Raw genomic sequence first — 17,156 nt, forward strand, 5'->3', positions numbered from 1 at the left:
AAACCTTCGTTGTACGTAGCTATTACTTAGGAACCAGAGATACAAAACCGAAACAAATCTGAAATAATTGCATGAAGCCTAAAAGATAAATTGGCAGAATATAACATTTGGTATCGATACATATATTTTATGTTGATATTCTAATTAAGAAAAGGTACATCTTTACAGTACAGTTATTATGAAGACAAAATCTGTACTATATTTTGGAACCCCACGAGCGAAACCGATCCTATATGTCTGAATTTATATATGAATAGCAGTAAAATGGCCGAAAGTTCATGACAAAACGATATGTTTTATTCAATAATAATGATAACATAGGCATGAATACTACTTGAATGGGGACAGATAATGCCTGAAGTTATAAAAGCAAGTAAGCAGTATACGTTACAGAAATAACGATATAAAAGACAATACGTAATTACGACCTAGAGGAGGAAATCATCAGCCGTAAGGCATCGGTATGAAACCGAAAATGAAATGAGAAAAGTAACTTGAAAACGAAAAGTTATGGCAATTTGTGATAAATATCACGCGAAATGACGCTGACTTATATTATATTTCCGGCGTACTTGAGTTTTGATTGAGACTTTAGGAAAAGGAAAAACGTTTAATCACGACGCGTGCGAATCAAATGACGCCACCGACGTCATCATGTGCAGAATATCGATTGAAATTTAAGCTCTTCTACACTACTAAAGCAGTCAATTTTGGTAGATCAATCAATCATGCGACGATACTTGAAATTGTACTTAACCTATTTGCTTGTTAGATAAACAATGGCACAAAAAATATTTAAATACTTTCATCTCCCAGTTTCGCATATCCCAATCACACTGTGACTATGGGATATCTAAAAAATTGTCATTTCACGCACTGTCCATAAATAGAGTATTTGTAGATGACGGTATATGAATCAAAGCTTTAGAGTCGTAAAGTCCGATTTATGAAAGAACATTTAATACTATTTAAGTTGGACAATTTATCAACTTGTGTGTAACATTACATTTTCAAAAAGGGATTTAGAAGCCAATTTAACTATTTACTGATTATATTCGCAAGTCAATGGCCTCTCATTTTTTATTTGTGTTTGCTTACACACAAAATGGTATGTTATTGCTTGGTGTTGAGTATGGGCTCAGAGGAACCTTGAATTTGATTGCAAAAAGTAAAGCGAAGTCAACTAAGAAGACCATACTAGACTCGAAAATAATAAAAGTTTCGAAAGAGACAGTAACGGGAGGCAAAATAATACACGCTGAGTATTCTATTTGAACATGCATGGAGTATAGCACAACATTGGAAATCAATATAATATGTTTCCGTATATGACACAAAACAACAAACGCCTCTAGGCTTGAGCGAGAAGAGCATACATATGGCTTTAATACACCCTGAAGGCCTCAACTAACGCGATTTGACAAATAGAATAGTTAGCTAGCTTATCAGGCATGATTCAACGCAAATGTATTCTTGGACTTTTCAATGGAGGCCATTTTATTTAAGGTCATTTTTTTTTTTACAAACAGTATAATCAGCTGAAGTGTTCTCATGTCAGCTAGCTTCGTGATTCATGACGCTTTTGGGAAGGAGGACCAATTTAAAATAAGATTGTTCTTGTGAATTACTCGTCTAGCCGCTTGAAGTGTATATATATATTTTTTATTATTATTTAGTAATTTAAATACAGAAATTTCGAAAACATTTCATGTCGAAACTATTCAGCAATTTCAGTGCAGATGATAAAAATCCGTATTCAGATACATTTATACTTACTTGGTATTTTTAATTTGATTTAAGGGAAATTTTTTAGAAATATCTTCGGAACGTATACAATCATAGTGGTTTTCGTCGATTTAGGTCGCTCGATAAAGCTCATCAAACACTAAAGTTGACTTTCGGAAATATGGACTACACGGTTGTTTTACGGCTTTTAACGTGAGTATATTAATCATGTAATTTTCCACCCAACATCAGAATGTCTTACTGTAAATAACGTGCCATTTTTCGAACATTGTTCGTCGTATCTCTTCGAAGCTGTAACTATCAGGGGTTTATAAAAACAGACTTAGTGATATATTCTTTTTTTTTCTACATTTTCTTTGCACGTATGCACTTTTTAGCGTGTGCTATGTGCCTTTGGTCTGAACAATGACCTGAAGAGTTTACGTATGGCGCTACTCTACGGGCAACTATATACCCCGGTTCGGCTGTCCTCATGTAAATCCTCAAATTCGAAATTACCTACGTTGCGAACACAGCGTAGGCAGGGTAGCTATTAGATGTCATTAGATGCTACACTCACAACTAATTCAATCCATTATCTAACTTTATCATGACAACACCTGTCGTTCAAAGGAATTCTGATATTTTTTGTTTGTCTGTCTGATGTAAACACTAACATTTGCTTCTTATTTTTGCCAGCTTCATTCTTTTTGGAGGAGTGCTCGGTGACAACAACGGTAGCCCCGGATTAAGTGAGTATCGAATTAGATTACTTGTTAGTATTTGTTAGAATATCTATAGTGTCATCACAAGGAGTGATCATATCGTTGTTGGCACGGCCGAATTTATTTAAAAATTGGCCAGATGGGAGCATGCGTAAGGCACTGGACAAGAAATTTGATACTGAATACATTTGTTATTGTTAAGTTCTATGGTTTCGTATTTGGCTCATTTCAAATATGTAACTATTTCAGGTACGGATGCTTGTGTGGACCAGCAGGATTGGTGTCCATCAATGGTACAGTATTGCAAAGAACACGAAGTCATGGTACCAATGTGCCGAAAAACATGTGGTAAATGTGATGTAAAGCCAACAATTATCCCTGGAACGCCAAACACGGGTGAGGGCGGATTGGGTAAGATTTTTCACGTGCGTTACAATTTTACACTCTCTAGTGCCAGGGTTGAGGAGTTCATGCCTGATAAATGGTATGTTAGAATAAATAGAATACAGATGCACCAAGTCTTTTTGTAATACTATCATTGTGTCATTGTGTCGTAACCCTACTGTACTTTCTAACAGGCTGCGGAGCTTTCAATTGCGAACACGATTGTGAGGCGGAAAAGTGCAAATGCAAAAAGGGATATGAACTTCAAGCTGATGAAAGATCTTGCAAAGGTAAACTTCTTGCTAATACACAATTTATACTAGTGCAAACTCTTTCTGCTTTTCTCATGGAGTTTTAATACAAACGAAAAGTTGGAGTTCGTGCCATGGCCTGTGGAAAAACTGAAATTTTGACACCTTTAATTTTCCGAATATATATATATATATATATTGAACATTAGCATTAGAACTAACATACTATACAATATTTACAAAGAAATGTATATACAAATAAATTAATTATAATAGGTTTGAATCCTTTTTTATTTTGTCTGTAGAAAATAAAATTTCATAACAGTTTCAATCACGCCCATCCATGTTATTAAGCACTTCTTCTACAGTCAGTTCCAATTTAAGTTTTCTGGCTTTGCGAATAACTGGAATTATCTGTTGATTAGTTGTTGACAATACAGTAGGTAGTCTGTTGCGGTCTCGGGTGCAGAACAATGCTTTTGATATCCGTCAGAGTGGCGACCAATTTTTTATAAATCAAGAAATATGTGATCACGTTATAGTGATATATCATAACGCCAACATTATAAAATATATATCGATTTAATTTGAGATATCGTTTTTTACCCAAGAAAATTGTAAAACAGGTTTATAGTTGAAACTTATCACAAATACCTCGTCATCGCTGCAATAACTTATCAGGGATGCACTTCATTTGCAGATATTAATGAATGTAACGTTGAGAATCCTTGCAATGAGACCTCGAAATGCATAAATACAAAAGGATCTTACAAATGCGAACAGACGCGATGCGAAAAAGGGGAAATGCGGTATTTTGAAGGAAAAGAATGCTGTCGACTTTCTGAGGGTAATTTGATAACCGAGCTCATCTTCCTCCGAGCATTTTTTGTGTATTTTTCTACTAACAACCATCATTGTGTGGTGCATCATATTTGAAATGTTTAGGTTGGTTTATTTGGGAGATTCTGAAGCAGTTGAATTATTCAATCGGTATAATTTTATGCGCAAATACAAATACGTAGTGAGGAAAAAAATAGAATAAATTAATTGGGGTTTCATCTTATGCTCAATAAATACATTCAGATTTATCCAGTAACTGACACGAAGTCTAGTTCGTAACACGAACTTCTTTGATTAAAACTTATGTCTGGTATTTTAACAGGCAGGTGCGGACGAAATTCCGCCAATGGCGGTTTCGGTGCTTTCGGCCACGATTCCATAGTGACAAGGTGGCCCTGGATGGTAAGCTTGCCTAAAATTTAAACAAAATATATTACTGAAATAACATCAATCTGTATTAAAAACAACAAGTTGTTACTATGAGTTGTTACTATAAGCCAAAACATGGCGTATATAATTTCTGTTGCTCTTATTCCAGTCTGAAAAATTCGTTTGAATCTGTTGCTAAATCTTCCAACGTCTTGAAAGAAAAATACATTGGCCCGAATAAAAAGGCAATAGTTTAGCAGAACATTTTCCAACCGCTTATCAATTTCGAATAAATTAACAAAATTTATTAACGGGGAATGAATGATATATATCAGAACCGTTATAAGGTCGCTATTCTTCATTATTATTCTGATCAACAAACTTAATTTAAATTTACTACACGAACGAAATATTGCATTGTTACAGTAACTTGAAATTCAAAATCTTTTTATATTGATTCAAGTCATTGATTACGATCGAAAAAACAAAAACAAGATGCGGAGGGATCGTAATTCACAAACACTGGGTCTTGGCATCAGCTCATTGTTTCAAGTAAGTGTGAAAACAAAAGTGTGTCTTACTCATATATAATTTCTTCACGTATACATTGCCGTTCGATAGAGCGAAGGATTTGACACGATTTTAAACACAGAAGAGTCGTGTTTTAAAAATACCAGAACAATTTGCTTGTTTTGAAAATACTTTATATAAAAATAATAGTCAATTTAGTTTGATAAATTTAGCTGCACTCATCGTATTAATTTATATAAAGAAGATTAAGATGTCGATGTCACATACCAAAGATATTTTTATTTCATCGGATCAAGTAAAATAAACAAAATTGATACTTAACTTAACCTTTGCAGGGATGCAAAGCCTACAGATGTCCACGCTTATTTCGGCATAGTAAACACAAAGGAACATACAGGAGTTAAGAAATTCTCTCAAGGAAGGAGAGTCAATCGGGTAAACTTTTTCATCTATTATAATCTACATTCGGCACTTATTTCCAACACGTAAATTAGTCATAAAAGCTATGTATATTTGAAATTTCAAACTTATAAACATAAATAATTTTGACTGATAGATAAGAATTCATCCCGATTATGACTATCCATCGAATGACGTAGCATTGATTCGTCTTACACGAGAGGTCAGATTGTCAAACTACGTTAACGTCGTGTGTTTGCCTCACAACGAACAACCTTCCGAAGGTCAACAATGTTATGCAACGGGATACGCCATGTCAAGTAAGTCGGTTTAATAAAAAGTAGGTAACTTATAACTATGAAACCAGGCGTGAACGAAAAGCATTATATTCGTCGACTTTTAAACAACAATTTAAATGGGATATTCTCGATCATATCTGAACCCGTAGTATGTAATACGACAGTGTATATATAAAAGTTCAATGGCCCTCTACGAAAGACACAATTGAATGGCGATTGTGATCATATATCTATCTCTGCTCTTTAATCACCATTGTAAAAGATAATTGATTTTATCCAAAATCAAAAGTTCGATTTAAAGGGTAATACCAATTTTTCAAATAATATCAACAAAAGACAATATAATTCTGAAAATGGAATAAACATTCTTATTGTTCTTATTTAATATCTTTTAACATCCTAGTTGATCGTGGTGAAGTCATTCGATGGTTACAACAAGAACCAGTACAAGTTACAAATAGAGGAAGCTGTAAAATGGCGGAATCAAAAAGACGTTTGGAAAAAAATATGTTGTGTGTTTCACACGAAAAATATATTAAGCAGGGGGACTGTCAAGGTACTACTAATAATGCAATAGAATGTATGAATTTTCTGTATAACCAGTATCCGGATCGATAACATCCCAGACTTATTGCCATTTGGAATTTATTTGGCGCACATATGCTCACCAATGAAAAAATGAAGCAGGTCATAAAGTTTTCACTAGAATTTGAACTCTTATTGAAATGTTCGCCCATCATCATCAAATACAATTACATTGTAAGTTTTCTGAAAACTTTTGCAACAAACAACTTGAGAGGTAGTAGAAAGTTCATATTCTAACAATGAGTTCATTGAAAAGAGTACGTATTTTAGGTTCATCTGGAGGTCCTTTAGTTTGCCAACGTTGTTCATCGTGCGATTGGTATGTTGCTGGGTTGGCTTCAGAAGGAAAGGATTGTAACACTGTCAAAAGTGGAAGCGCATTCACAAGTGTATCAATTTATGAAGCCTGGATACGAAAAATAATTGGAGCTCCGGCAATATCACTAAGAAGTGGTGCTGCTTGCCAGTTTCCAGGGAAAGGTAATTTATGAAATCTGATTACAATAAATGGGACTGTGAAAATAATCTAGGCCATAACTTTTTTTATAGCCATGATTACTAGACCCTATTTCTTTTTTGATCATAATCAACTACTTCAATTACTCATTTTATTTCAACAACTAACCAAATTTTAAGAATTGCCAAACGTGCGAAACTAAATGACACATTCGATAACACAAGCGGCTCATAATCTCGTCACGTCCAATATATAGAGTCATTCAGTGTGTTATTTCCGTTCAAGGAAATAGGGAAAAACCTTCATGGAACAACTGGGGCGAATGGTCCAAGTGCACAGTTACATGTGGTACAGGAACATCAGTTCGCGAGCGTTCATGCGATGGAGGAAATGCAGGAGATGACGGGTGCGTGGGTAGTATGCAAGAATCAAAAACATGTTCAGTTAACGATTGCCCAGGTAATTATTAATTTTGCGTCGTTTTTCTTTCTTTCGTCATTGTATAGTGGTGTAGGAAATAAACATAATAAAATACAAACACGATTTAACAGCCAACGAAAAGATTTAATTCAAGTTGCAAGCTATGCAGTTTACATTCGGTATCATATTTCTACAATGATATGGACAGTGGATCTGAGATAATAATTCTTAAAATGTTCATCATTCACTCTAATGCAATAATGTTTCAGTTATAAAGCATTGTAACATTTTGAATAAAAAAGCCAAGATACATTAACTGACAGAAACCACGTCATCTACAGACCCCAATCAAATTCGACTAAACATTTGGGGATATTCGACATTTTACTAGGTTGGTCGGATTTCGGAGAATGGAGTTCGTGTTCTGCCACATGCGGTGGCGGATCTCGCGAACGAAGCAGAACCTGCAGGGGAAGTAAAATTGGAAACAGAGACTGTCCTGGCGATAGGCTTGAGATTGAGGTTTGTGTTGTATTGATATATCTTCTTAACAACTTTACAATTCCGCAAAAATCTCGAGAGACTACATAAATCCTAAATGAAATGTTTAGTAAATAACAAATTACTGGTTAGCTGTGGTTCGGTATTAACAGCCATCAAAAGGAATGTGAATTGCAGCGCATTATTAGGCAAGTATTTTAAGTTGATTACACCCCCATTTGATTACTAATCTCCTATGTTCCTTTAATAGGTTGTTGACTTTTCGGAGGTTGTTTTGACTTCGTCGCCAGACGAATCTCAAAATTGTTACAAATTATAAATATTTTAAAAAGTCAAATTCGCTTAAAAAAACATTTCATTGTTTCAGAAATGTAATGATGTTCCTTGTCCAAAATGGACTCGCTGGGGTAAATGGTCGAAATGTAGTGTGACATGCGGAAGGGGGCGACAATCATCACAGAGGCAATGCGAAAATGGTGAGATTGGGGACAGAGGATGTGGAGGAAAGCATACTAAAAACAAAGCCTGCAGAAGACGTGAGTCAGTGATATAAACCAAATACTTAATAGAACATGCTGAAACTTCACCCAGTAAACATTCATTTCATTTTGATTTCATGATACCGTTAAATAATTGACCATAATTGACTAAAATATCAGGATTTGTCCAAAATATATTCGAACTGGAGTGCAAAGACTGCCATTTTCAATACAGTTGCTGTAAGAGTGCAAATTATCCCCAATTGCAAATTTAGATATTCATTTTATGCAATCTTGCAAGATTTCTTGCAAGAAGGCAAATATTGAGAAATTTCATATTTATGAAATAAAGTTTCATCAAACTAGACAAATTTTAAATGGTAATTTTGTACAGCTAAATGTCCGTCTTGGAGCAATTGGACATCATGGTCAGAATGTTCAACAACCTGTGGTAACGGGATTAAAACAGCCACTCGAGATTGCATGACTGGAAAAAAAACTTCGAAGAATTGTGAAGGAAATTCCACCAAAACACAAACATGCAATACAGAAGATTGTGAGGGTAGGATAAAATAAATGTCTCCATATTTTAAAAAGATTCATGTTAATTCACTATTAAATAAAAATAATATTTTAGTAGTTTCTCAGTAAACAGTCGGTAATCCATGTTTTTGTATTTGATATAGATAGATCCATTCGTCTCAATTTACTTTCAGGTTACGTTATAGGTACAATAAATGGTGTTTAAAATCCTTGAGACATATTTATGTATAATCTGTTTTTTAAAGGATGTGCAAAGTGGTCAGAATGGACAGCATGTACCAAAACCTGCGGCGGCGGACTCCAGGAAAGAAGTCGGACTTGCACATCAGACTCTGCAACTCAGGAAGAAAGTGTTTGCAATGATAAAAAGTGTCCCATTTTTTGGAGTGATTGGGCAAACTGGACAGAGTGCAGTGTTTCATGTGGATCTGGTCAAGAAACAAGAACCAGAACGTGTGAAGGTGGTAAGCCAGGCGATCCAGGATGTCGTGGAACAACTACAAACAACAGACAGTGCAACCTTGGAGAGTGTCCTTCTATCCCAAAATGGTCGGCATGGGGGCAATGGAGCAATTGTGATGCTGTTTGTGGAAGAGGTTTTAAAATAAGAGAAAGGTTAAAATATATGGTTTAGTTTTGAAAAAATAAGCAGCTACCAATGATATTATATTTATATATCCCCTGGCCACAACGAATGGCAAAACTATTTCATCATGCGACATCGTGTCACAAATTTATTTTTGGCAGAGTACCTCGAAATATATCTAAATATATATATATATATAGAAGAATAAAAAATGGATGATATCAATTGAAGTTACATATTATATGGAGGTTGTGTTGTGTGATTCAGAGAAGACCGTATTTGAGAAACTGATTTCACCAATGTCGCGATCAATGTTAGCATAACAGCGACAATTTATATTGCATGAAAGACTATTAGATCGATGATACTATAGAAAATCATCAAGTGAATAGAATCATGAAAAAAAGTTATCAATGGATGCAAAAAATGTTGATATTTACATGAAATTATTTTTACAGGGTATGCGATGGTGAATCATGTCCTGGTATGCCATTTGAAGACAAAGATTGCTTTGTTGAATGCGAAACAAAAGGTATCATAATTGTATTAATAGTATAGTGAAACATATATCAATAAACCTACGTCCATCAATCTTGCCTAATATTTTAATTCATTATTTATGGAAGTAAGTATCACGTCTAGAGCATTTTTTTTCAATATCATTATTTTGTGGTATGCCTAATTTTTTTTTTGTGTTGTATGTCAGATGTTTTCAATATCATATTCGTTTGCCCGTTGGCCTATTTAAATCCCTGCCAGGAAAAAAATGCCATCTATTGTGATATTTTCAGAAGTGTGCTCGGAACTTGTGGACCATATTCTCTATTGTGCAATGAGCGCTGCTTGGTGCACAATTCAGCCAGAATTTATGGTGGGAAGATGCGATAAAACATGTTGTCATGAAGAATATCGATTTGGTAAGTTATTATGTTCTGATAATACCATTTCCCTCGTCACAAAGAAGTTATATTATCCTGCGATCTATATTTTGCACAAGCAAAGTTCAAAATCTGACGTCATATTTATGTCATGACGTCTGTCATTATAATTAGCTGGAATATTCCTGTACCTATTCATTTTTACAACAAAAGTTTTCATCAAATAAGTCAAAGAGCTATCTTATCTGAAGTAAACATCAAGCAACATGGCAGGATCCAGAAATAAAAATATTATGTTCACTATGTTCCTCCAACCTAAATACTGCTAACAGTTTATTGATGTAAAATAAATATATTTCTTTTATGTTCTAGCCTTTTCAGAATGGTCACCATGGTCTGAATGTACCGAATCCTGTGGCACGGGTTATATGACAAGAAGGAGGCGATGCACATACCCATCTCTATGTGCAAAATTTAACGCCCCACTCGAAGAAACCAAAAAATGTAACACTCATTCATGTTCCGCTCGTTTTCTCCAAGAAATGTGTACTGCGTCATGCGGTGGAGGAATTCGCCACCGTAGAACCCTGTGTGATGGAGTGGAATGCATTGGCATGAAGTTAGTATCCGAACCATGCAATACGCATTCATGTACGAGTTCGCTTTCACTTTGGAGTGAGTGGAGTCCTTGTTCACAAAGTTGTGGTATGGGGTCAAAGCAAAGAGAAAGAACTTGTTCAGGATCTCCATCATTTTGCAATGAACAGCTTGAGCAAATAGAAGAATGTATAATTACAGAATGTAACGGAACGTGGTCTCAGTGGCAACCTTGGGGACTCTGCTCTGTGAAGTGCGGGATTGGAACTATTAAGCGATTCAGGTAATACAATTTGCATAAGGTATAATATACTCCAAAAAATTCTAATATGAAAACATAATGATATTTTTAATTTTCTTGTAGATCTTGCGTGGAAGGTAATTGTGTAGGATCTAATGAAGAAGAAGAAGCGTGTGTGACGTTTGATTGCCCGACAGGTAAATTCATAAGTATTACACAAAAACATTTATTACAGAAAAAGTCAAGAGACATTATAAAATTTGAGCAGAACAGTAAAAACACTTTGTTGACTATTCTGAAAATTTTTGATAGCTGAAATCGGAAGTACATTTTCGTCACCTCAATAGAAATTTAAAAATCGAGTATCAGCCGACTAAATCTTTTAATTCATATTTGATATTCCAAACTAATCGCGCAGAATATAACACCCTATTTTAACTTTACTATTAAATGATGCTATATTCTGTATTTTCACAGTCACGGGATGTGAAGACGAATCCTCAATGCGACTTCTCTGTCCGTTATTAACAAACTATTGTGACAATGCCTACACTCAGTATGCCTGTAGGAAATCTTGTAAACTATGTGAAGAATAATTTCGGGAAATCGTTTTTTTCACTTAAATACGGGGAAATTTTTTTGATCATGATAATCGGCATGTGCAATATAGCGGAAAACGAACAAAGTGAGAAGCCCGTATTTGAAAATAGGGTCAAATATATGATACACAAAATTTAATTGGTTGTGTGGTATATTGTCAGCACCATGTCCCCTATTCCGCAATATAATGCTAAGGGCATCCATAGATATTCCCTAAAACGGCACATGCCTTTGTTGTATTAAATATGCTTTGGATTGTACCCAGAATTTCGACACGATTATAACCTGTTGTTGAATCATTGACTTAGCAAAGCGCTTGAGCCCACTTTCACTGTATATCGCCTAGTGGTAGAACCCCTCAATTTCTTGTAGGGCCCACAAAATCGTTTCGACGCGTAGTAAGTGGGTGGATAGGAACTTAGGACAAATTCGGAAACATTCATATGGCCGCAAGATGTAATTCCCAAAATGGGTTGCACTCGCACTGTCGTATCGTATCAGTATTTTCTATTGCATTGTTCACTTTTTTCTAATAATGCATTAAACATATTCAGGATTCTGTTATAACTACTGTTTTGTAATTATCAATATTTTTCTGTGGTTATCGCTATATGTGTACTTTTTTGATTGCTTGTGAATAAAATTAAAAAATGTGACCCAACTACTTTACTGTGCCAATTGATTGTGGCACAAAAACTTGCCCTGAATGACAACAAATGATCGTTAGTCTGTTGCATTCAACTTCTGATTAATAATACCTGGGCCGGATTACCCACCAGTCCAGACCAGACACGGGCGTTTGAGCCTACCTAGCGGGTCTAATATTGTTTCAGTACTTTTAAGAATGCCACATACATTTGTGATATATTTTTGCATATCCCAAAGTTTTCCATCAGTCTCGGGAGTCATTTCCCATGGAGTTTCATTTATTGTTCTGCAAATGGCAGCTATCATTTATCAATGGTTGTTGGACTCAGTCGGTGCTTGAACCTACACCTCACCATTAAAATTACACCACAGTGAAAAAGCCAACAATGCTCAAATATATGGACACGAGGATAAAAACAAAATATTTTTCCTACAATTTCCCCAAAATCATATCGTGAAGAGAGCTAGAACTAAGAAACTTGTCAGTGCCAGTACTCAAACTGTCCTAGTTTTCCCATGTCTGGTGACGATGATTCAATCGTATAGTGCAGCGTTTCCCAATCTATCTATGTTCCGCGGAACACTAGTGTTCGACTAGTGTCTTCCGAGTGTTCCGCGAAAAGGAATCAAAAAATCGTCTACATTGGTCGCCATGGCGATGTAGAGATCGTGAAGTTGTCGCTTAACTGACCGTTCAATTTCGCGTCACCTTCGGCCTAAAGCGGACGAACTAAGGTAGTGGTAAGGTAAGCTAAAGTAAGTGGTATTTTCTTTAACCGCTTTTTGACAGTTAAGTTCATTATTATTTTTACAGCAATATTTTTGGTTTTGCTATAAGCAAACAAGAGAGCTACGCACAAATATATGGACACGTTAGACCAGAGCGAATCAGTCCTTACCGGTACCTTTGACGCTACCGGTACCCTCAAAAAAGTTCTGAATTTCCAGTAGCAAGAATTTTGCAGAATCAAAACGTACAGCCAGTCATGACACTGACTAAAATCCGTCTTCCCATGGATAAAAAATAATACAGCAAAATTTTTGACGAAATATCAAATTTCATAGAATTCACGCAAAATTTTGAAATAAATAAAAGTAATAGCCTTCTAGCGAAAAAATTAATCTTTAACCACTGAAATATTCAAAGCAATTGGTCCAGTATTCGAAGAGAAAAGCGACTTTTTAAAAACGTGTCAAAGAACAAGAACAACAACAACAACATAATATTGAAACGATCGTTATGGCCACTAAACGTGTCCAACAAGTAGGTCTAAACTTTAAAGAACAAACGAAAAAGGTAAACTCTTCTTCCTCCATCTTTGCCTGGTTTTACTTTGAAATGCCTCCATTAGACGTGACATTAGAGGCAAACACAACGTAATGGAAAGTAAAAGCCAACTCACACGAAGACCGACCTTTCCGACATCTTTGACGTCGTTCAAATTGAATAGAAAAACAATTGAAGGGTGTTTACACTGCGAGCGGACGAACTAGGGTTGGATTATCTGGATAGCGGTGATTATTTAAGACTTATTTTGCTATCTGTTATCCGGATATTATTGTGACGGTTAACCGGATAACAGAGCAGTATAAATAATGCATATGCGCTTTAGCGATTTTTATATTTTTTGTTGAGTTGCGACTGACATCTCCCAAAGCATATAATAACCACTTTTTCCACTCTAATCTGTCTATATTTTAGCCATCTGTAAAATGCTGCAGTGAACTTCACTATTACATCACAAAACACGCTGAACAAATGTGATTATTGGGCCTATTAGAAGAGCTCATTCGCTTTATAAAGTTAGATTTAAACTGGAGGTACAGTTTAAGCAAGATTAACTTAAACGAATTCAGTTGAAAAGCATTGGTTGGGTGGTGTGAGTTTGTTGCTTTTTCGTCGGGTGTGGCTTTTAGATAAGCAGAACAGATAGCAGAAAATAATAAAATTGTAATTTTATCCAGGATCTTTTATTAGAGAACTTTATCTAGTAGGCCCCGATATCTATCAACAAGGAATTTCAATACAAGATGTTAATCCAACATTCAACTTTACAAACTGAGACCTCCGTATTTAGCGTCATGAATAATTCCTTAAATTTCACAGACGACCTGTTTTTTTCATCGAGGCTTCGGTACCAAACGACTGCCTGCCCGTTTCCCTCATCGACCAACAGTCGATCAGTAGATATGTGTGTGAATGTGGCGATGGTCGGCGTCGAAACGATTAATCGGTCGGTCGTATTGGTCGCTTTGTGTGTGAGTCAAGCTTAAAAGACATAGAAAGGTAAAATGAATTTATTGTTTCATATACACAACTTTAAGAATTAAGAAACAATAAAACATTTATATTAAATGCAATATGTAAAATATTCAATCATATTTTAGGTATGTTTAACAATTAACAGTATATATATATTTACGGTTTAACACAATTCTGTTAGTTTTCGCGGCACATTTGTCTACTCGCCACGGTAAATCCATTGGGAACCGCTACATTACATCCTCTTTGAATGCGTAGTAGACATAGCGATCGTGTCAATATTATGTTGTTCGTGTTCTTTGACACTTTTTGGACACCTAGTGGAAAATCTAAAAAGTCACTTTGTTGCCCTTTGATTTCTAGACCAATTGCTCTGAAATTTTCAGTGGTTACATGTCTTACAGATAAAACAAATTTTCCAGAAGGCTATTATTTTTAGTTATTTCAAAATTTTCTGTTATCTCTGTGAGATTTGTTTTTGTTTGCTATGACATCACCGAACGTTCTCTGTACATAAGACGCCATTTTGTGTCCGACTGTACTGCTTTTCTTGGTGTGACTATATTTGTAAACTGTGATCAGACGGTACGGTAAACGTTAGTCATTGGGTAAACCGTACTGTACTGCGAACAGACGTGTCCATATATTTGGGCGTAGCTCTCTTGTTTCTTTATCACATTTACCCTTTCATTTTTTGGTGTTCCGCGAGGCGAGCTAATAAGTGTTAGTGTTCCGTGGCTGAAAAAGTTTTGGCAAACGCCGGACCAGTGTCAACGTAAATCGAAGTATCAAATGGTTCGAGTCACCACTGTATTAGCAAATCTTTACCGGTAGTCTACCGTACCGTTTCTATCAAAAAACTTGCAAAACAATTTGAACATACGCAGTACCTGTTAAATTTCTTCGGTTGCAGCCGAGAATAAATCACCAGCATACTTTCCCAGGCATTGAGTCAAAATCAGTCAGAAAGGTATCGTAAGTCGGTTTTTTCTTCACTCACGGTTTTGAGCAAACTCTTTGAAATTCCAATAACAATGGTGGCACTTTTCAGAAAGTTTATGGTTGAAGCGATGCAAAAAAATATTCCACCAAAGTTCACAAGTTTTTCCGAGCATTCGACTGATTTTGAATTCCGTCAGATGCTGCAGTTTCTTCAGTGTACTTTGGAATCTCTAAAATACAGCCTCAGTGACATCAGCCCTACCAGATCATCCAGTGTGTGAATAGATGCGAAAGCACCAAAGACCTTTTTTAGTATAGCTAAGTATCTATTTGTTGAAACAAGAGGTTTCTGTACCCAAAAAGGAAGGCAGGTTTTTTAATGGGATATTAATTCTAATATGGCAAGGATTTATCAGTAGAGACTAGGCGCGGTATAACCTTAAATGATCTGTAGTTTGGAATCACAAAATTTTTGGAATTTCATCATAACATCATCCTGAGGGCACCAGTATCTGTTCATAAATTACTCTAACGTTAATAACGGTACCGCACAGTAGGAGGTAGGAGCATGATATTGGGATGATTGCACTGTTCTTGCATTTTGCTAAACATTAGATCAATTTACCCAACGTTTGATTGACAAACCGGGCTACTCGAAGTTCGTTATTTTGCCGTGCCGTGCCGTGATTTATTGAAAATGAATAGTGGGACATAACGTGCCAATACTACTCCCTAATGGACGTGCTGAATATACATGAGACAGCTTCGATGCAGCATGCAACTGAGGCTGAATTAAAAGATTTGAGTGAATACATCAAACCTCTATTGTTTGGAGAATTTGCTGCGCATTGTATTTACCACATGTTACTAGCATCACTGGATATCTGTACGTGGCAATTATTGAAACTAATATATAGATATTCCAGCTACTGTTACAGAAGTATAAATCGACCTGTGTTTTGATGTAGGTTAGCTCTATGGGCTTTGACATATTGGTCAGTATTAGAAAGGGTATAGTTTACAGAAATACTTCGAGTTCGCTATTTCTGGTGATATCATGCACCTTTAACGTAACTATTTCTACCGAAGTTGAGAGGGATGGCGAAGGGCCACGGTTAGGATTTTTTCAAAAAGAATTGTTTTAAAAACAATTGTTTTAAATCAAGTTTTTTTTCGCCTGTTTTGTTCAAAATGGCTGTACTATTTGATCTTTTTGTGTTAAATAGGTTGAAGTAAAATGAATTGTCAAAACTTGCCAAGCGCTCTTTATATGCAATAAATATTTCAAAACGCCACAAATATCGATAGAGTTTCATGCACACCTTCTCAAGCTGTAGTTCAATGGTTGGCGCAGTAAGACGCAACCGATAGGCTATTACGTGAACGACCCTGCTGCGATGAAACTACCTTGTAAAAATTGAAATGCGATCGAATAAATGAGTTTGTATAACCTTGAAAAACTCACTTCAACCCTAAAAAACAAAATATGCTAAGCATAAATTAACCGAACAGTATTAACCGTAACAATGACTTCATTTTATGAGAAAAATGTCAATACATGACCTCGTTATCCATATTATGGCTTCATAACAGATTAGTTGGGGCGTCTTTGCATCAGAGGACTCTTAAAATTAACATAGGCTAGGTTATGGTGTCTCATCGTTCCTATCAGTAGATTACCGCCAATATAAGCATAATTCTTCATTATCGCAACCCACTCGTTTTGCCGAATGGCTGCACTTGATCGAATTGCTTTTGTAGTAGGCTCGTTTGTCTCGGCTAAACATTCCGGGTAAAATCGTATGACTTTGGTGGAGATATAAAGTGGCGATAAATGTACGCAATAGTGGTAAAAATCAATCAAAATAAGGTGGAGATATAAAGTGGCAATAA

General features: G+C 35.7%; 1 protein-coding gene across 2 annotated transcripts; it reads left to right on the forward strand.

The window, feature by feature from the left end:
* Positions 1-1,733: 1,733 nt before the first annotated feature.
* LOC120341783 (uncharacterized) lies at positions 1,734-11,651 on the forward strand. 2 transcript variants are annotated; one of them, XM_039410344.2, is made up of 21 exons: positions 1,734-1,938; positions 2,425-2,477; positions 2,700-2,861; positions 3,029-3,124; positions 3,786-3,932; positions 4,248-4,327; positions 4,758-4,846; positions 5,161-5,260; positions 5,382-5,544; positions 5,927-6,079; positions 6,379-6,588; positions 6,851-7,024; positions 7,377-7,507; positions 7,854-8,022; positions 8,360-8,527; positions 8,754-9,123; positions 9,553-9,626; positions 9,886-10,011; positions 10,345-10,852; positions 10,934-11,007; positions 11,288-11,651. In XM_039410344.2, the coding sequence occupies exons 1-21, from the start codon at positions 1,907-1,909 to the stop codon at positions 11,404-11,406; spliced, it is 3,198 nt and encodes a 1,065-aa protein (XP_039266278.2). In that variant the 5' UTR covers positions 1,734-1,906; the 3' UTR covers positions 11,407-11,651. The 2 variants fall into 2 exon arrangements, with proteins under 2 accessions (XP_039266278.2, XP_077966640.1); XM_078110514.1 differs by having other exon boundaries at positions 2,700-2,846.
* The last annotated feature ends 5,505 nt before the right edge of the window (positions 11,652-17,156 follow it).

This window comes from Styela clava, chromosome 3 (assembly GCF_964204865.1).
Source record: "Styela clava chromosome 3, kaStyClav1.hap1.2, whole genome shotgun sequence".
Classification (NCBI taxonomy): Eukaryota; Metazoa; Chordata; class Ascidiacea; order Stolidobranchia; family Styelidae; genus Styela; species Styela clava.

Coding starts and splice junctions, on each gene's coding strand:
- LOC120341783 (XM_039410344.2), top strand. CDS start 1,907: ATGGACTACACGGTTGTTTTACGGCTTTTAAC. Junction 3,125..3,785: donor TGATGAAAGATCTTGCAAAG/GTAAACTTCTTG, acceptor CTTCATTTGCAG/ATATTAATGAATGTAACGTT. Junction 6,080..6,378: donor TAAGCAGGGGGACTGTCAAG/GTACTACTAATA, acceptor TACGTATTTTAG/GTTCATCTGGAGGTCCTTTA.